Source organism: Anser anser (assembly GCF_964211835.1).
Source record: "Anser anser genome assembly, chromosome: 14".
NCBI classification, from domain to species: Eukaryota; Metazoa; Chordata; class Aves; order Anseriformes; family Anatidae; genus Anser; species Anser anser.
The window spans coordinates 2,634,842-2,655,755 of NC_139735.1; the positions used below are offsets into that span (position 1 = coordinate 2,634,842).

At 47.3% G+C, this 20,914-nt stretch overlaps 1 protein-coding gene across 6 annotated transcripts in view; it reads right to left on the reverse strand.

The window, feature by feature from the left end:
• FSTL4 (follistatin like 4) overlaps nt 1-20,914 on the reverse strand; it is a 351,120-nt gene that overhangs the window by 204,134 nt on the left and 126,072 nt on the right. For 3 of the 6 annotated variants that reach the window (XM_083798912.1, XM_083798911.1, XM_083798913.1), the window contains one exon: nt 6,296-6,431. In XM_083798912.1, the coding sequence (XP_083655038.1) occupies nt 6,296-6,424 (129 nt within the window). In that variant the 5' untranslated portion in view covers nt 6,425-6,431. Of the gene's footprint in view, nt 1-6,295; nt 6,432-11,132; nt 11,277-11,398; nt 11,559-20,914 lie in introns of those variants that run through there. The other 3 variants (XM_083798910.1, XM_083798908.1, XM_083798909.1) reach the window with 3 other exon arrangements.

A 20,914-nucleotide genomic window follows, 5' to 3' on the forward strand; every position in this document is an offset into this window, starting at 1 on the left:
GGGAATACACAATACACCAAGCAGGACACTGCTTGGTGACCAAGGAGCTACAAGTGGATTTACCAACAGTCATCAGTGGCAGATCCAAGCAGCAAAACCACTTACGGGTCTGTTTGGTATCAGGGTAGATAAATTCTTTGAATACCTCTGTATAAAAATGCATCAATATTAGTGTTATATCCCCACAACATATTGCTGTACAACACAGCAATGCTCTCCTTGCAAATCCTTGTTGCAGGCAGACCAGGCCATGTGAGATGCTGCTCCTCCTGCTGAAGCAGGAGACTCCTCATTTCCTGACCCCCCTGGAAAAGGTGTGCATCACATTATTTCCAAGGAGCACACAGCACCTTTCATACTCAGGCAAAATGCTACCAAAACACTTTATGGTCAAAGGTTTCCTTTCTGTTATACTTTACTGCAGCCTCCACTGAATTTATTTATTTATTTATTTCCCATTTTTGTATAATGGAAGACCCACCACAACACTAAGTACAATTACACACCAGTATTTACAGATATTTCTGTATGGCTGTGCATTTGCTATTCTCATTAGCAGCCTCTGACCACATGAGCCTGATGTCTGACTTGTACCGAGTCTGGTACCAAACAGGTACCAACTGCCCTTAAGTACTGCAATATTATCTCCTGAATTGCTGTGTTTTCAGACCTGTCCTTTAATACTGATTGTGATTTAGTCACAAGGAGTAATTCAGTTTTTTAATAACCATATGCAAAGGTTGGTGTAGCAGTCCTTGCCAGAGCCAATTACCACAGTAAATGGAAGAGATGCAAGATACAGAAGAATAGCTAACACTTCGGATCAGCAAGTGATCTCTTATTATTGGACTCTAGCAGCCCTCTTACCAGGTACTTTCGGGAGTGCTCACACAGGATAAAGCCAATTCAGCACATGCAGCTGGGCTCATGCTGGGTCTGTCACAAAATTAGACATTACCTCTGCACACGGCAAGTCTCCAGGGACCTGCTCTCTGGATCAGCCTAACGGCTATACAATTTCTAAATATATAGCCCTAACTCATTTAGCAAATTAATAAAGAAGTGGCTGTTCCTACTAACAGAGTATTATCCCATGGACTTTTTTCCCCCCTTCAGAGCATGCTCTTATCTCAAGTGAGGGGTCAAGACAATTACACTGACATCCAGCACAGGGCCAGGTGGAGCACTCTGCATGCGGATTGCAGCAAATGCAGTAGTTATGGCTAATATGTAGCTTGGTTTAACAATCATTTTTCTGTTTACAGCCATGAACACAATATATTCCCGAAAAAGATGCTAATGAGGCAGAGAATTTTTTTTTTTTTTTAAATCAGGCATGAGGAAGAAAAGTTATACACTACGGTTTAAAGAAAGCTTGGTATCAGGACAGAAGCTGGCAATTTAGATTTGTCCTGTCTAGTATAAACTGAGAAAATCTGATGTCTCACATCACACAGTATCATCTGCTCAAACATACGGTAGCTAATTGAGATAATTGCTGCTTCTCTGATTTTATTCACTATTTCAGGACTTCAGATTAGAAGCTCAGGTACAGCTCCATAAATTTCCACACTGTCATCTGGAAGCTCATGGGAAGCCTGTTTAAAAAAATTCCAAATATGCAGCTATATCCTTCCTAACGTAAAAAGGTAAGAAATACCCAGCCTGATGATAGGAAGGATTCTCAAGTAGAACTGCCTTCCTTTAAAAGCCACTGCTATACCCTTTTTTGAATGAAGGATACACTACATTTGGAAAAAAAATTGGTCAATATTTAGTCTTTTAAGGTTAATTAGCTTCTGAACAGGATGTCAGAAAACGTAACCATCCACATCATCACAGCAGAGTTAAAATTGCCTTTTTTTTTTTAATTTGCAAGATAAGTTTTACTCTGATCTAATTCTCTGCTTCAGGAATATATCAGCATTTCCCCACCTAGATATGATTTTTCACAGTTGCTCAACTGTGACATGAGAAAAACTTACAGAAAATTTGATTCCTGCTAGTCAGTTCGTGCCACAGCTCAGCTGAGCCAAGCACCCTGAGCCTCACAGTCCCTCCACTCCTCAGGGAACAGCACCCAACCCTGGCAACCTCCAGCACCAAAATTCAAGGTCATTAGCACCTGAGAAACCACTTGCAGTTGCGGTCAGCTGCTGGCTGTGGCTGCTATTAGTTGAGAGGTGATAGCCCCCGCTGGGCTGGGCAATGTAAGACAACCATGAAGTATCACACCACATGCTACCAGAAGTTTTAAAAATTAAAAGAAGCAGGATTTGGGTTCTGTAAGGGATTTCATGCAAGTTTAATTTAAGTTACCTTTAAATTGTGCCTACAGAACTTGTGCACCTTGAACTACATTTACACTGATAAGCAGCACCTACAACCAAAGTTTTGCATCTCCAAAGGGATAATATACTAGTTAAAATTTAGAATGGTCTACAAGCAGCAATTACAGCTTTTAAGAGATACCACAAATGCAGGTAACAAGGAGTGAATTACCAGTATTTCCCAAAAGTTATACAAAAATAAATATAAGCCTTGTCTCCCCTTCCCTTCATTAAGGTTTAAAGCAGGAGCAGGCTGTAGCCCAGTATAGATTTTAATTCAAATCCGATTCTTTCCTTCCTTTCTCCAAACTGACTTACAAGCAGCAAGAGCACACACACAACAGAATACATTACCACTAATAATTCTTAAAATAAATACCAGGATATTAGATCTTCAACTGCATATAAAATTGATACACTGTGCCTGTCTTATTCCAAGCTCACGCTCTGGAATTATGCCTCTATTTGAATTATAAGCAAAAGCTTTTATCAAAAGCCTTTGCAGTTTTGTAGCTTGCCTCCCAAAGCAGTGCCTTCGTAGTCAGATCAGGAAATACAACTTTGCCAGGGGAAGCAGCACAAAACCATCCCCATTGCTCCCCTGCTGCTTGGAATCATCAACTGTGGTCTTCAGCTGCGGCATTAAGTGAAACAACATCGAAGAATCTGCAGATAATTAGAAATTTCGGGAATAATTGATACTCCTAGAGAAGCGCAGTTCAGGCTGTGAGTGGACTCCAGAGGGATGGTTTATCCTGTGTAGGATGGCACAGAAGGGCTGGTGCAACACAGCTGTTTGCAGTCATGCTGAAGGTGAAGGTGACATTTATTACTTGGAGATTTTAAGCAGCTCAGGTGCTACGCAAGTAATAACTAATGAACAAGTCAAACGATAGATAATCTACACAGCTGAAAGCTTCCAGATGCCAATAAGAAAGTTATGGCACCTTAAAAAGAACATGTTTGCTACATCCATTAGCATAAAAACAAGACTTGGCATAGCTGCATATGATACTTTGAGGTTGGTGGTACAATTTAAGGCAAAAGCAAGATAAGGTGACAGAAATACTGGTAAAAAAAAAAAATGTATCTCCTTCACCAGCCCAGCACAAACCACTCCATTCGAATCTCCTGACCAAGTTCTGCCTCAGATTCGATACGCAGAACTCCAGGGTTAGTTCAGGTTGGGCCTTTTCTCCTGTGCTTGTACTGGAGACTCCCCACAGCTACCAACAGTAGCAAAAGCTCACAAACTACATTTTTAAGAATTCCTTTCCATTTCAGAAAGGAGACGTGACCCCGGAGCGTACCATCTGTTGCCTCAAAGGCAAACCAAAGGCCTTCTAAGATAACAAAGCCGTCCGTGAAACATGGCCACCTAAAATGCCCAACCTAACATGAAACCAGCCATGCTGAATGCAGGGGCAAAGCCTTTTCTGTAACTATCACCTCAGAGCACATGAGCTCTATGTATCTGTGGTTTTGAATATACTCCACTCAGTAGAACTTAATTCCATCATGGTTCAACCCTAGAAAGCTGCACACCCTTGCTCCACGGTGCTCCATGTGCAGCACCCAGAAGCTTCAAGAACTTTTCAGCACCCGCCTGAACCAGCCTGAGAAGTTTCACACCGTGAAATGAGAGCAACGTTCTCCAAAATTAATATGGACCAAGCAAGTTGCAGCTTTTCAATTTAGTACCAACATTGTCCTTTTTAATTAGGTTTTCCATTTCAATTCGGTATATACCCATGGAACTCCAGACTGCACACACGTTTATTACTGTTCTAATCAAGACTAAAAATATTTCACAAAACAAGCCTCTTCTCAGGAACACCCCATAAAACTGAGAAGTGGAAGGCTGAGCATCAGGAAAACAAGACACCACTGCTGTGCTAGGAAGTTACTTCCTCATGCAGAAAGGCTGCGTACTGCAGTCTGTGGCCTCAAGACTTATTTTTCCCTTTATAAATGCAAAGCACAACTGCAATAATTCTACCACAGACCATGAAGAAATCGATTTAGCAATCTGAACATAAATTAAGCAATGTTTTTGATTCAGTAAACTTGTTCCTATGTAGATCAGAACAAGTATTAGTGAAGGTCAGTGACCCATAGCCAAGTCTTTGCTTTGATGAAGTTTGTAGGAATCTTAGATCAGGGCATACTTCAAATTATTTGACCTGTAAATTAACTCTTTACATATTTTTAAAGCAATTTCAGTGAATTGCTACGAGCTTTCTATTTGTGATTCAATTATTTAAATGCATGTTAATGGCATTACATATTAATCAGGAGCCATGTATTTGGTAGCTAACAAACATTACTGATGAATAAAGAGCAGCATCTGAGGCCCTGGCTGGCACAGGCTCCAAACCCACAACTCCATAAACGAAGAACAGCCACAATTACACTGCACAGGAGATGAACTCCCAGTTGAACAAAGCCAAATATCACTAGAAAAGAATATTTTTTTTCTTATGAAAACGTATTAAGGTTAAATTATTTTCTGAAAGATAACAAATGCATTTTGAGAAAACAGCGGTTACCTCAATTTAGCTGTCCTACCTGACAGCTGCATTCAGGATCTCCAGATTTATTTTGGTCTTTGGTGTTACACCTTATAAACACTTTCTTGGGGAACAAGCTTTCTGTACAGTTACTTTATTAAAAATCTGCATTACAACTTACAGGCCTGGAAGCTATTTTAACTGTGTTTTGTACATTAAAAGTTTTAATGTTCACACCGGTTATAAATTCTGTACAAATCTGAACAAATGCATTTCTAGCTTAGATCCTTTCACCTCAAGCAAGATCAAGTAATTGGTGCAATAACTTCATGGTTTTTAGAGCAAGATCAAATGAACGAATGTCTTTCATGTAGTGTAATAGTTCTACAGCTTATATTAAAATAAATCATTTGAGTAATGAGTTTAATTCTTCAGAATAACTTTTTCAAAAATCATAACTAATATGCATTAGTGAAGAATTATTTTTTTTAAATACAAAACCATGCCAAATATTTAATTATTTTTAAAAAGCTTAAAGCGATCCAAGGAATTCCAAAAAATTTAATATTAGAGTGCCTGTATACTGTGTGTTGACTACACAGCAACAAAGCGCAAGAAGAGGTGAGGGTGACTGTGTTTCTTCACTTTTACAGAATGGAGAAGGGATACCTCAAGGTAAAAGTACCCCTGAGGCAGAACTCAGAACATCGGAATCTCGAAATCTCCACTAAAATAATTACCAAGTCCTGCTGAACAGGAGCCACATGTTTGACAGCGTTGGCTTTCCTGCCACCACAAGTAAAGCCAATGCTGTCACCTTCAGCACTGTGAACAGGCTCACTTGCTTTACACCTGCCACAAGCCCAGAGCATGAAAGGTGACAGGCGCCACCACCCCGCACTAAGGCAGGAGTCCCAACCCCCCCGTCAGGCTGTGCATTCGGGGTCCTCTCTGGCGGGATCAGGACCGCTGTCACCCAAAGGCCACCATGTGCCCTCAGAAGCCGACATGGGCTCTAAGTTTGTTGGTCCTCCCGGAACGACCTATGGCTCAGGTATGCTTAGCAAATGGCCTGTTTCAGGCTTCACCTGAAGATCCAGTGACCCAAGTGAAGAGCCAGGACGGGGTCTGCTTATTGAATTTAGCTTAATGGGTCCCAGTGGCCTTAAGACAGAGCATACCATAAAGTCTTTGGGGGACAAAGACCAAATCTCCGCAACAGCCAGATACACAATTTTCCTCCCAGAACTACAGCAATATGCTCAAGAAGTGTAAGAGCTTGTGCTTCATGGTCCTTTCACAATCATTGCTTCTTCACTGACCTCCTCAGCAGGTGTTTAGTACAAATACGTAAGTAAATATGCCCCCACTTGTCTTCTGTTTTCACAGCACAAAAAGCCTGAACACAGCACAAAAATAGAGACAAGAGTTGTAGCAGCAGCAGATCTACAGTACCTCTTGGTGCAACCTCCCTGCATCCGAAAACAGCCTTCTGCTCCCGGCCGAGTCCATCCATCCCCTCGTGACAGATGAGAAAACCCCAAGCAGTACGAGAGATAACCAAAAGCTTCTTGACTTCATCATTTCACGTCTGTTGAAAACAAGAGAACAGTCATAAAGCAATCTCAAAAACAAAACCCAGCTCAAATTTAGTAACATGCAGAAGCTTACTGTAAGAGCTTGGTGAAATATTTACCCCTAGATTATCCTCCAACAGGTATGCTGTTCCCAGCCTGCCCCTGCCAAGCTAGACCACTGAGATTTCCAAGTTTAACTGCTGTGGCCAGGAGCAAGCCGCCCCACACACCAGGTTATGGTTCTGTGGAAACCCAGAGGTGCCTTCACCCCTCCTCAGGCAGCCAAGCAGCGCCGGGTTATTCACAGCCACTTCATGCACTTTTACCCGCAGCGAATCGTCACAAAAGCCTCACCAGACACCGCTGTTCATTTCTTTGATCACCGGAGGCTTACAGCAGTGTGCCAGAAGATGTTGTTATTCCTCTCAGACTCGGAGGACGACACCTGCCTCGAGCACATTCAGCCACTGCGCTGCCGGAGGCTGAGCTCGCAGCCTCGCAGGGGCCAGCAGCGAGCCTGGGGTGTCACAGCGACACCCGGAACACGGGGCCTGTCACTCCTGGTCACACGAGAGACCTGCCCAGATGGCCGCTGAACCCAATACAACCCACAAGACCTGAAGCAAACTCTGTACCCAAGAGGTCTGAAGCATTTCTCCAGCCATGATCTAGGCGAGCCTCTCCTGGGGCTGTGCTTTCTCCACTAATTTGCCTCTGTCCCAGCCAGGCCATTTCTAAGCCCCCTCAGGCTCATCCTGCTCACCAGCACCATCTCCCTGCCCTGGCTCTGCAGCAGCAGGGAACCGGGGAGATAAAAGCAAGGATTTCCACCATGGCAGCATTCCCTTTGAGAGACGTTCTTGTCTCTTTTTTTTTAAAATGAATTTGGAAATACTACAAGTGCAAGCTACTCCAAGTGTTGTCAGGTGGAACTGCCGCATGTTGTGTGTACGTGCGTAACCCTGAGCTAACGCCCTGAAGATCAGCCAAGAGCATTTTAAGGGACATTGGGCTCCAAAAGTACAGCTGAACCTGAGAGCTCTGTACTTCATCTGCCCTTTTTGGGGACAGGACACCAGGTTGTGCTGTTACTTCTCATAATGAAGATACCAAAGGGGTCTTCAAGCCTGGCTCCATTTCCACAGCAGCTGAGAGAAGTTTCAGCCTTTCACAGCAGCCGCAGAAGGTGCTAAGGCAGACTCACAATAAAGCATAATGACCACTTAACGAAGCAAGAGACGGCATTGCTACAACATGCAAGTGACAGGCTGCTGCTTGGTTTGAGCGATACACATTAACGAGACATGTTACCCGCTAATGGCAAAATTAAGCCCCTATGACAAACCTTGACAGGACTCATTTTAGCGTTTTCATATCGTGTATTTGCTGCAGGGTGTATCCAAGGCTTAGCGCATCCCTATTAATTTGGGACCATAACTATTCACACCAGCACTGCTTTGGTCTCAACTATTTTGTCTGCCCAGAGACATACTGTCAATAAAACGACACAGCCGACAGTCACCGCACACCGCTCGCCCGCGGAATTAAGGCATTGCTTTTTCTCAGCATTAATGTAAACACCCTGAACTGAGAGCACTCAGGATGAAATCAAAATTTATTAGGCTCTCTAAATTCCAATTAGAAACCTCAGATGTAATGTTACTGGGGCTACAAATAAATGTTTAATAAACCAAAGTCACTATATCAATAAGCGACAAGTACATTGTTACATTATGAATTGCTCTCGCAGAGCAATACTATTTCTCACGTTTTATAGAGGTATTTTGTATGCTCTGTTGATACCACCACAGCAAATACTGTTTCACTTTGCAGTTCTAGAGACCTCTCACTCGTACGCTGCTTGAAGTCACAATCCTAGACCCAAAGAGGGGACCAGCCAGTTTCGTGTATATTTAGTAGATAACCACTAGAAAACATGATGGTGTTTGGATTAAGATGCCTATAACACTGATGAAACTGAAAGGGCAGCATCTGCATGCTAGAAACTGCTTGTTTTATAAATGGAACTGGTAGAACATCCTCCTCTCAGTTTAGGAATTACTTATTTTTATTGCACACTGACTGACAGTACGTTAATTGGTCTCACTCACAAGAAGAGAAGGACACAGCAATATACATTATGATCTGAATAGCCTAAACCAAGCAACAAATGCACGCTATAAATATCAAGCAAGAGTTAACTCTGAAGTCACGTAGCACGTCCATGCCGCTTGGTGCCCCAAACCGTACCCCAGCATCCCCTCACCCCGACTGAGCCGCAGCACATCTGCCTGAGCTAAGCAGAAGACTCCTGGCAAGATGAGGTCTGCAGCTGCACCATGCAGCACAGCTACTGGTCTGCAGCGCAAAGTTCCCCAAAGTCAACCAAAACATTCAAATAGATTGAACGGATCACTATAAACTCAGCCAAGTTCACCACCAATTTCCTGTCCTCACTTGAGCAAAGCACAATATGCAGGACATGAGACCATACGGACATCGCTGCCCAGATAAATCACAGCTTGCATATGGACATCCTGCATAAAACAAGCCATTGCGCACATACACACACACACACAGAAGGACGATGTTTGCAGCTAAACATTAGAAGCCCCCTAAGAACTGAGGGTGGAGAGGGGAGTCTGTCACCCACCTGCTCATAGCAACATGGGAACAGACAGATTTTAATCCCCCATGCAAAGCACAAGCTAGTAATTGTAATGCAGGCACTCCAATTAAACCTGTTTCAAACACAGTAAACAAAGTTAAGCATCACATCCCTTTGTGACACCTCCTTTGGTTTCCAGGGGAATTACTTCCAAAACCATCCTGGTTCTTATGTTATAGGAGATACTATACAAAGGCTGGAGGTAAACCTACAGCTTGTGGCTTCTTCCTCTAAACTAGAGAACTGCAGCATTCCTTGCAGCTGGCACTGCTTTGCCAAGAAACACTCGCACCAGCAGAGCAGCACCATGCTACGCGCTGTTACTTGGCCAAGCCCCGCAGGTGCTGTTGTAACACTGGCAATTACAGAATGCCCCCATCCTGCACTCGGATGGGTTTGTGTGCACGAATATACAGGGGGAGCCTCAACTCACATAGAAATTGGGGCTACGCATCTGAATGAAGAGAAACGGCAAGCAGATGCAAGCCAGAAGTACCAGCACAGGCTTTAGGATGCAGGTTTTAGAGCTGCTCAAGCAGAAAGGGTCACCTTGGAAAAGGCAGGCACTAATCACGTTGGCCATTTGCGGGGAGAACACCACAAGTTGTTTAAAGCACTTCAGTGACACACAGCACAAGTAGGCAGGCAGACAGATTGCTGCCGGCAGCCCACAACTTTTTCCTCCACAACACAGCAGCTTTTAGAATTCAATTAGGGTGACCGTAATAATATTAAGCAATTTGCCAAAACCAGTTATTGGTTTTGTTTTCAGGGCTACTTAAATTGCAGCTTAAATTTTAGTGCCGAAAAATTAATAGTTCACAATAGCTTTTAATAATTTCCAACAAGCTCCACATTAGAAAGAAAGGTTCAACTTAATTACCTGAAGTTATGGCTGTTGCTATAAGCAAAAAAATAAAAAATAAAAAAAAAAGGCATTTGGACCACACCATTACCTCTATAAATTGGCTCTGCTAGCACAAGATAAGGATCTGGTCCTCAGTTCCTCTGCCACTGCCTGTTCCAATTGCTTCAGCCTTATCTAAACAGTATTTCTGTGGCCTGCGAAATAATTTTCATGTCCATAACTTCTTGTCAAGTGCTATAAAGGCTACAAATTTAGGAAAAGAACCTTTCCAAGATGACCTTTCAGCACGACATAATAAAGGCAAACAACGCTTTCCGTCAGCTATCCGCAGCATCTCAGCTACGTAAAGTTTTGATGCGTTAGGAACTCGCTGGAATCAGCGGCGACGTTTAGCTACAAACCAGGCGTTTCGCTTGCATAAAAGCACGCTTTAGAATATCTCAAAGAATATTTCACTTTAAATTCAAGACACTTCGATGTTCCCAGAAAAAGAAATAAAGAAATAAATAAATTGAGAACATCGGTCCGGTTGGAACGAAGGGCCTTAAATCTGGCAGATTTTAACCCTTGCTTGCCAGGCTGCCTCTGCCACCCTTCGGTGCGTTTCAGCCGCAGCTTGGCTCACGCTCGGGGAAGCTCCGCACCGCCCCGGCGGGGCACCCGGTGCTCCCCACCACCCCCCAGCCGCCGGGTCCCACCGCTCAGAAGCACCCCAGGCAGCTCGAGCCGGCCGGGCAGCCCAGGATTACCACGAATAAACAAACCCCGATCGCTCTCCGCCGCCAGCAGAGCCCGCGGAGGCACCGGGGCCCCCAGCCCCCCCCGAGCCCCCGGCGCACCCCAGGGCTCGGGCCCCGTCGGGGCGCTCCGGGGGCTGCCGCCGGCCCCACGGCGCCACCCAGGGGCCGCGGGGGGAAGCGCCGGCCCCACTCGCGACCGCGGCGGGACGCAGGGGCCGGCCCCGAGCCCCCCCCCCGACGGCAGCAGGAGCAGGAACAGGAGCATCGCCTGCCCCGGCTCGGCTGAGCGGGTGGGGGGCCGGCCCCAGCGCAGCCCACCCTGCCGGGAGGGAGCCGTTCTCACCTCTTCGTCCCCAAGCTGCGGAAGTCGGGGCGGGAATGGGGAGAAGGAAAAAGGAGGGGCGGGGGGAGTGGGGCGACCCCCTCCGAGGGTGCCCACCTGTTCCTACGCCCTTCCCGCGGGCTCTGCGCGGACCGGCAGCATCGCCGGAGCATCCCCGGCAGCATCCCCGCGGAGCCGGCAGCGGGAAGGCTCCCACAGCGGGGTGTCCCCCCCCCCCCAAACCCCCTCGCAGCGCTCCGCCAGGCGGGTCTCCCCCCCCCAAAAAAAAAAAAAAACACACCCCTTTCCCCCGGCAGCTCTCCGCCGGGTACCCACGGGGACGCGGGGGGCGCTCCGGGCGCGGCCCCGCGGCGCGCACTCACCTGGGGCGCGGCGCCGGGCGGGACGGAGCGGCCGAAGGGGTGCGGCGGGGCCGGGGGCCGCGGGACGGCTCGGGCCGGGACGGGAGCGGCGGCGGCCGCGGAGGCGGGGGGGGGCCGCGCCGGCCCTATTTCTGCTCTCCGGGTCCGGAGCCGCCTGACGTCACGGCCGCATTTGCATATTCCACCCAATCGCCGGCACCTGTGCGGGGCGCCGGGACCGCCCCCTCGGGGCAGCGGGGCGGGGGGGGGGGGGGGGGGGGGGCCGCGCCGTCGGGGCTCGGAGCCCTGAGGCGAGGAAGCGGAGCCCTCACGGCGCGGCTCAGGGGCTGGGGGGGGGGGGCGTTGGGAAGGGGCGGCAGGGCCGCCCCCTCGGGGGGGCCGCCCCCTCGGGGCACGGGGGTTGGGAGAGGGGCGGGGGGGGCGGTGCGCCCCCCCCCAGCTTTCCACGCTACCCCCAGGCGCCCCCGCGTCGCGCCCTCCCGTCGTGAGCAGCCAGCCCCGGGGGGACAGGGGAGAAGTTCCCCGGGGGTACCAGGGCAAACCTCGAGGGGACGGGGGGTCCCTTTGGGGCCTCGAGGGGACGGGGGGGGTCCCTTTGGGGCCTCGACGGGACGGGGGGGGGTCCCTTTGGGGCCTCGAGGGGACGGGGGGGGTCCCTTTGGGGCCCCCCAGCCCCGCGTTGGGACACCGGGACCACCGGCAGCTGGCGGTGGGACACGCGGCGCGGCCGGGGGCTGCTTCCAGTGCCGGGTAGCCGTGGCCATGCGGGAAGGCAAACGTTAACATTCGTTCTCTTCGCCGTCGCATCTGTTAAAAAAAAAAGAAAAAGGATCGATATAATCATTGCTCATTTCTTTTTTAGAAGGCGTTGAGTGTTTACGGGGGAGGAGTGGGGCTGTAAAGGGGGTTTGGGGTGCTGGGTTTCAAAGGGGAATTAGGCACGAGCCGGATCCATCGCGAAGCAGCGGGTGCCCACAATTACTAACAGAAGTCTAAAAGACCTCTTAAAACATGTCGCTCTCGGTGTTCCTTCCGATACAGAGCCCTACAGCTGGATCCTAGTGAATTAAATTGCATTTGTCATTGGCTTCAGCGTGCGAGGGACAGGACCCCCCTGCGCAGCTCTTTAAGAAGACACGGGCAGCTCCCAGAAACCAGCTCTAGGCTGGAAGACAATCTGCTTGTTATCACATCAGGTCACAAAATTAGCCGTGAGCTTGTAGGAAGAGGCTCTTCCATGAGAGTAGGCTTGTTCATTATTAGTAGTGTTGTTCTCCGCAGGAGATACCAAGCAAGGTGCGCTTTCTGGGATTTTTCACACTTTTAGTTCTGGCCAGCTAAACGTTGCACCTCCAAAATATCTTCAGCATTTACCAAAAAAAAAAAAAAAAGAGTTTATTTAACGACTTGATGACTTGTAGGGACTCTTGTTTGCTCTGATTTCCTTCTTCCTAACAAGAATGATCTGAAATTGCTGATTTACGATTTGGATTAAAAACAGATAAATCACAAATGCGATTGGGAGCATCCACAGTGAATTGTGCATGGGCACTACAAAGTGGGTCCTTGTAGAGTGTTCTACAGGAACCAGCGAGTGCATATTTCATACCTGGCCTATAGGCTTAAGAGGTCCGGGGTTTAAAAAAAAATAAAACTGAAATCTAATCAGAGAAAAAACGGTATCTTCAGTGAGATCTTTTTCTCTTTCCTGCGGGAGAGGGAAAAAAAAATCAGCAAACAGAAATAATATCAGTGGAGACAACTCCTTCCCATTTCCTGAAGGAAAGAAAGAGAAGTCTAACCACTTACCCACATCATTTATTCTGTGAAAATATCTTTCAGACTGTCTGTGTTGTCAGTTTGAGGTATTTAGTCATTTCTCTGTTTCTCTTAAAGTCGGACATAAACATGAGATGTATCAGGAGACACGTGAGGCATCCACGCAGCCCCTGTTTATTTATATCCGCACACGCCTGAGGACGCGGGGTGGGGAGGAAGTCAGGCTTCCTCACCCCGGACAGCTTGCTGGGGTGACGCTGGCTGCAACACGCTTGTAGCAGTTGGCACATTTTGCTCATTTTACATAATTCTGGTGCGGTTTTAAATGCACAGCCCATGCCTGCTGCGTCTCCACGTGGCCCCTGGGGCTGAGATGAACGAGAGCGCGGCAAGGCAGCACCGAGTCCCCAGACCCCAGGCCCCTGCCTGTGCCACCCCGTTTTTTTTTCCCACCCACCCCCCAAAAGCTGAAGCATCCAGAATGAAATTCGGCCACGCAAGCTGAATTTGGGGCAGAAAGGTATTCCCTTGGAATTACTGGGGAATTACAATATCAAGCTCGTTTTTCCCCCCCAGAGGTGGTCCCCCTCCTCCTTCCACACAGCTCGGCTTCTCGAGGAGCAGGGGGCTGGAGAAAGCCACCCTAAACCAGGCCAAGCACACCCCACCTGGCCCCGAGCATGGGTGCTACCCAGGCCCCGCATCACGTACCCAGCTCTCCCCCGTCCTGCCCCGGGGAAAGCCAGTCCCTCCTATTTTACCCCATCCAAACCCAAGCCCCTTGCTTTAGACAGCTAAACGAGGAGCGGATTTGCCCCGGGCAGGTGATGGATTGGGCAGTCCGGCTCACGCGAAGTGCCTGTCTGCTCCTCCATCAATTCCGGGTGACCGTGTCCCTAACCCAGCTCCCCCAGGAGCCCAGACTCCCCTCCCTGACGTTACAGGTGCACAGCCAGGTACCAACAGCCATTTTTGATGACTTCTCTTACATGCTGGGCTCCTTCCCAGTTCTCTGACATTCTGGTTCCAAATCTTTCCAGTTTCTCCCACCGCCTGAAACCATTTATAAACCCAAGCACCCTGCCTCGCACCCCCGTCCTCCAGCCAGCTCCGTCCCTTTCCTTTTCAAACGCCTGCAATTTGAGGCTAGTTAAGCTGCGGGAGGCAATCCTCGGCTGAGGAAGATGTGCTTGTCCTCACAGATGGCACCTTTTAAAAGCCCCTGGGACGTCTCTGCGCATCCCCAGAGCGGTGGGAGCTTTGCTGAGGGGGCGTCTGCTGTCCGCCTGGCTGCAAAGCCTGGGCAGAGCCAGCAGCTCTGCTACAGAGCAGGGCAAAGCTGATAAATTCTTCATCTTCAGGGCTGGATGAGTTTGAAGCAAAATAATTGTTGCTTTCCTTTGAACTGGGAATTGGAGAGGCCCAAAAACCAGTGACTGGAGCTAGAAGGATAAGAAAAAATAGATGGTTTTAAAGACAGACTTAGGAGGGGAGGATTCCTATTCAGAGAAAGGAGTTTGCAATTATTTTTTCATAAAAAGACAGGACAGCCCACTGGAATGAGAATTAAGCACTCTCCCCCCACACACACGTAGGTTAAAAAATATAAAAATCAGACAACGATAAAGCAAGCGAAAGCACTCTGCAAGTGCAGGGGAGTTGAAGCTGCAAGTGGCGATACATTTAATAGGACTTGGGCAAAAACAGGGACTGTGAAATGGAGGCACCTGGGCCAGTCTTGGTCTCGTGTATCTGAGTGAGAGGAGCTGGAAATGTGCAAACTGTTGTCAGCTCTGACTGATGCGGCTTCAAGAGTCTGATGAGAAATTCTGAACGGCAGATTGGCAGCACAGAGCCCCGTGCCACTGACGATTCGATAGCGTGCAGGAATGACCACTGCAGTTAGCTTAAGGGAAAGAGTTTTGAAGAACAGATGGTCCTCTCTTATTGGGCTTAAAAAAAATTAAAAATCAAACAACAACAACAACAAAAAGGCAAAAAGAAACAGAGCAATGAGCGTAGCCAAGGCTCCCTGATTTTACCAGCAAAGGAATTAACTGGTATCCATCTGAAGTACTTCCAAAATCCAGCAAGTGATCTGCAGAAAGGAAGATGCGATTTTCTCTTTGAAAACTCAAACTTTGAACAACTCCCCACCTCTGTGTCCGATCCTGCTGTTTAAATGCAGTAATTAAACACGAGGTTTTAAAAGAACATTGTATTCATCGGGAACAAGAAGCTGAGGGAGTAATAGGACAACAAGATTCATGCTCATCACTTTTTGTTATTTGAACCAAAAGCCTAAATCAGACCTGATTAAACTAGGAACTCAAAACCAGATTCAACCCAAACTAGGGATATTAGACAAATACAAATGTGACAAGAGTCACGATTCAATTATTACGAGTCCATCTTTTAATTGCTCATTAAGATGGCAGTGTGTATCTTTGCCTACATACATTTAGCAAAGCCTTTTCACTTTGACAGCACATAAAATTCTCCATGCCAACTGTATATCTCTTACTTTTTATATCAACTTCAGAGTTGCCAGTTTTTCATTATCTTCTTGGTCACAAATTAATAAGGAGGAACAAATTTAATAGCAGCCTCAAACCTTTAGAGATTATGTCAGCCTTGTGTATCCATGCCAGTTAAATTACCATTTATTTCTGCTTAAATTTAATGCGGTCATCTTCATACAAACACACACATATTTAAAGCCTGCTCTCACGGTACAGCGTTAGCGCACCGAGAGGCTGCTCTGAAAAGCTGACATGGAGCTCAGACTTGAACCTTTCTAACCACGCAAGATGCAGCAGATGGAGAGGACCAAGGTCAAGAGCTGAAACCAGGCAGGATTTTGTGGGCGCCGTTCTCCTGGTGTGCTACAACCAGGACAGCCGTGGAGGAGCCTGCACACCAGAGGCATGTCCTTCAGGTGGTCAAAGTGGGTCAAGGCTCAGATCTAGAGAGGTGCTGCCCTTGGTGACCCAGTCTTCTCTGCCTCAATCATGTTTTAGCAAATTATTGCTCTGTTGGGTAAATGCCTCTGGATGCTGGCACAGCAGTGACCCACCTGGCCCCGGTGGTACGCGCAGCGCTTGGTCCCTGCCTCCATAGCTGTCAGACCAGGATAATAAAAAAATAAATCGTAAAAGATGTTTTATACCAAAGGAAATACTAAATGTAGAAACAGTGCTTTGATTCATTTCACAGCTGTAGTCTTTTTTGATTTGTTCGTAATTTTCTACACTACTGCTTCCAATTTGATACTGTCTGGGTCCGGGATGACAATGCGAATGGGATAACAGATGATGAGCTCAAAATACTGAACACAATCATACTCGCCCTACGTGTACCCACAATCAATATGTCACTTGGAGGAAGGAACCATCAGCTACCAGGCAAAGTTTGGAATATCAAATGTCACAGGGACTCCAGGCACGTTTCTGAACTCCTAGGAGCTGTCAGTGCAGCAGGCTGGCTGCTCTGTATGGGACACGCGAACGGGTCGAGTAAATAACCTCAGATACCTGAGCTGAAGTAGTGGCAGCTTCCAGCACCCCCCTCCATTTCCAGCCCCGTGAAGTAGAGCGCAGAAGGCTGGTGGCTGTGATTCCCACAGCCAGGGGAGCAGGACCCCCAGCCAGTGACCCAGCTCGGGGCTTCGGAGCGGCACCTGTATTCCTCTGCTTTCCCATCTCTCAGTATTTTGTTGCTGTCCTCACCCAGATGCACTGGAGACAGCATCAAAGCCAGTGGACGGTGTTTATCTGAAGACAAAAAAGCACTTTGATCCACGGGCACGGTGGATAACAAGGCATTTAGCTTTTTTTTCCAAGCTCCTTGGCTATTTGTAAGTGCAGTCATGTCACAGCGAAGTCATGGTGCGTATTCTGAAGCATATGGCGATCTTTTTTTTTCAACTTGTTTTTAAGAGTAACGGTAAAATGATGAGCTTTAGTGGGCTGAGAGGGCTCGGGCTTGCAGCAGGTGAGTGGGCGGCCGGGCGGAGGGAGGGGGACGCTCATCCTCCTCGCCAAAATGCCCCGGGTCTGACGGGCAGGGGCAGAGGAATGAAGCGCGTGGAGATGAAAGAAAGCGCACCAAAGCTGAAGAAAAACCAGCGAGAAACGTGAGTCTGCCTCGTTTGAAACATTTGAAGTCTTCTGAAGCACCTTTGTGTTTTATCTCATCACTTAATAGGTTTCGCTTTACGCCAGCACATATCTGTGCGGTACGTGGAGTTCAAGAAATACACGGGAGCGAGGGGGACTTGGCGACAGGTTCCTTAAACCCCCTCTGCAGACAGATGGCCAGGAAGCAGGCTGGGAGGCAGAGTGCAAGCAAGGAGGATGACGTTCTTCAAGAAAAATTAAGAAATGTAAATGGCACCGTCGCTGCCCGGAAAGACAAACTCTTGCAAAGCATTAGCTGGGCTCAGTTCAAAAAGCAAGGAAATGATTTAGAAGAGGACTGTGATCATTCACAATTTTTAAAGGTGAAAGGTGTGATTTTGGTAATACCTTAAAATTAAAAGGCCAGCCACTCTATCTTTAAAATGATGGTTTCTCTCCTGGAAGACTTATCTCATTGTCAGTCCATTAGCAGCCAACCAGAACCCATCCATACAAAAATAATTGGCTATTGATATACGGTAATGCTGAAAAGTTATTCTTATTTTTGTTCATTGCTACAGAAAGATGTCCTCTCTAGCTACACATTCAATCATTATAAATGCTGCTGCAAAAAAACTAAAAACACTTCTCAGAGATGGATTAAGATCTACTTCACAAATAAATACATTTTATCACTGAGAGAAGAGGCAAATGTCACTGGTACTGTCTTATACCCAGTGGAGACCACTTGCACAGGAATTTTCCCCTCCCGGTCAATGAACGTCACCGGCTGTGCACGGCCCCCCCGCATCAGCCGGCTCCAGCGCAGGTCTGTACCTGCTGGGCACGCTTCAGGGGCTGCTCCGAACCACAGCTGCGGCCCCTCCTTTTTGACTGCAGGGAGCTAAAAGGGGCAAAAAAAAAAAAAAGACGTTTTACTCTAAAAGCACAGCGCCGTGTGGCTCTCGGCATGCTGTGCCGGCCACCGGCAGTGGCTACCGCTCTCGGCAGGGACCAAGGTCCCATCTGCAAGGGTCGCATCCTGCAAACCCCAAGTGCTTCCAGCAGGACCCGCTCCTGGAGGGGACAGGAGCAGGGGACAGCAGGACCTGCCACCGCCACCACTGTGCCCCGTAAGAGGTTATTTGTGCAGCGGTGGGGAGGTTTGTGCTCAGGCTGTTAGAGCCGCGCCGAGGCGGTGCCAGATGCTGCACTTGCCAGCTAAGCACCCCTCAAGAACAGCTAATAAAACTGGAGGACGTTAGGCTTTGTAATGCTGTATTTTAAAGATAAAAGAGTCTCTGGTTGGACTAGCGCTAAGATTTTTACTTCCTTGCAGACAGCTACTTGGCTGCTCTGTAACCCAATCTCGAGCCGAACCCAAACAACTAGTTATAAAACTCCAGCTCGAACGATGTGCAGGGAGATGGAAAAGGCAAAGGGGAGAAAGTGGGGAAATAATCTAGCTTGACAGAGAATTTTTGGGACTGTGGTTTTCGCCCATAGAAGAAATTTCTCACAGTTAAGGCTCAAACACACACCAGCAAGAAAGCAATGTGTTGAATGGCTTCCACAAATCTGTCTTGGGGCCACGGGTAGACATTGATTTTGGGCTGTTTTACCTTGTTTATGGCCATTCACTTGTAGCACTGCTTGATAAAATACTTTAAGTAAGAAAAAAATAATCTTACATTTGTTTTAGCTGCTTGTGGAATTATATTTCTGTAAGTATTTTACTTGTTTGGCCAAATTTCTACTACCAACAGTTTTCTGTTGCTTTGGAACTGCTGTTAGAAGCCTATCGCTCTTCATCATCACTCTGCTGAGTCTCTGTTACCCTTTTAGCAACAGTCTCTCCCACAGTAAAACGCTTTTTTTTCTTGTATCTTATTGTCCAGAATAACTCTTGGATATTACAGTCATCAATGTTTAGTACTAAATCATTTCCCTGCCAATTCCTTGTAATCAAATCTTCCACCAAGTCGATAGCAATAACGTTTTTATAAGGCATTGTCTCTCTCAACCTATTAGGTGCCTTCTGATCTTTGAATTTTCCATTCTGAAAGTAATAGATAGTGACCTGGAAGAAAGCATAAAGCCTGTTCATATCGCCCAGCTTTGAGCAGCCATGTTATTGCTCACACCAACCAACCCTTTGAGTCGGAGCTCTGACTGCTTCCGACAGGTTACTTAATCACAGGAGTGACTTTCAGTTCCTGTAGAAAAAAAAATGCAAAATAAATAAAGGAGCTACCAGGCCCGCTAGAACCAACAGCGATATTTCTACTGCATTTAATGGCACCAGATGTTGGCTTTGCAGAATTATATGCGGCGGTACACTTGGTACATCTGTGCCGCGATGCAAATATGCCACCGCAGCTCATGGGGAGATACTTAGCTGGTTTAAAGGCAGCCCTGCCAGCCGCAGCACTGCAGAGCTGAGCAGAGGGCTGCAAAATGCACCCCAGCCCTGAACTTTGATGTGAGCCATGAACTTGTGCGCAGCTGCGTGCAGGCACAGCCACGGTGCCATTAGCACCCGCGGCACCGATTCGGTGGCAGTGCAGGACGCCTGGGTGAGCTCTGCCTGAGGTTACTTGACCTGGCTTTAAATCTGCCTAGCGCTGCTGTTGATTTCTGGACTCCACCTCCACCACCACTTAATGGCACCTTCCCACTATGCACACCCCTCTGCTGTGATTTTAATGATACCAGAGGATCTCCCATAGCCACGAAGCAGTTGCCCATTGACTGACTTGGTTCTTTCACTCACAATCTTTCATTCACGATTCACTACTGAACCTGCAGTCAGTAAACCATCTTTATCTGGTAGCTTACCACTAAAGAACTAAACTACCTTGAAGCCGAGGAGTACTGGGTACAACACAGGCAGCGATGTATTTATGCTTTCTCAGTTTTATTTGGGCTTTGGGAGAGCTGTTGAAATGGGAAGAAAAGGAAGTTTTCTTCATTAGTTCATCTTCGTATACTAACCTCAATATCACTCAGATATCGATGTCACGGCTCTCAATTTGTATTTTGTTTCCATACCCACGAGCAAAACCAATGGTGATTTTTAAGATACTTTAATTTATCTAACGCCAAGGTACCATGAAGAAATAGCGATGGTCCAAAAGTGACCATACGCTGATGAGAGGGTTTCTCCCTAAGGAGGTCTGCGTGCCCTTACCCATCCAAAATACCGAGTATGTAGGTAATTGTCAGGCACTTACCATGTGCCAGTGCGGGTGACAGAGCTACGTCTGTGTAAGCCATAGTCAGGAGTTTCATTGATTCTGATGGGTAATTTATTTCTGACTCCGCAAGGCAACCCCTCAGAGACCAGCAGTCGATACCGGTAGAGGTGGATTAGCACAACAACACATCAGATGGGTCAGTGGGCAGGCGGGGTAGTTATTATTCCTATTAGCTCAGATACAAATGGAAAAGAAAGGAAAAAGTCTCAACAGCAGGCGGTATATATCTTGTTTCTCCTTTTTCTTTGACAGGGTTACAAAACATGCTGCTATTTATTTATTTTTAATATTAATGCATTTGGAACAGGGAGAAATAGAGATGGGGACAATGTATCTAGTCCCTATTCTCATCTCACCTTCCT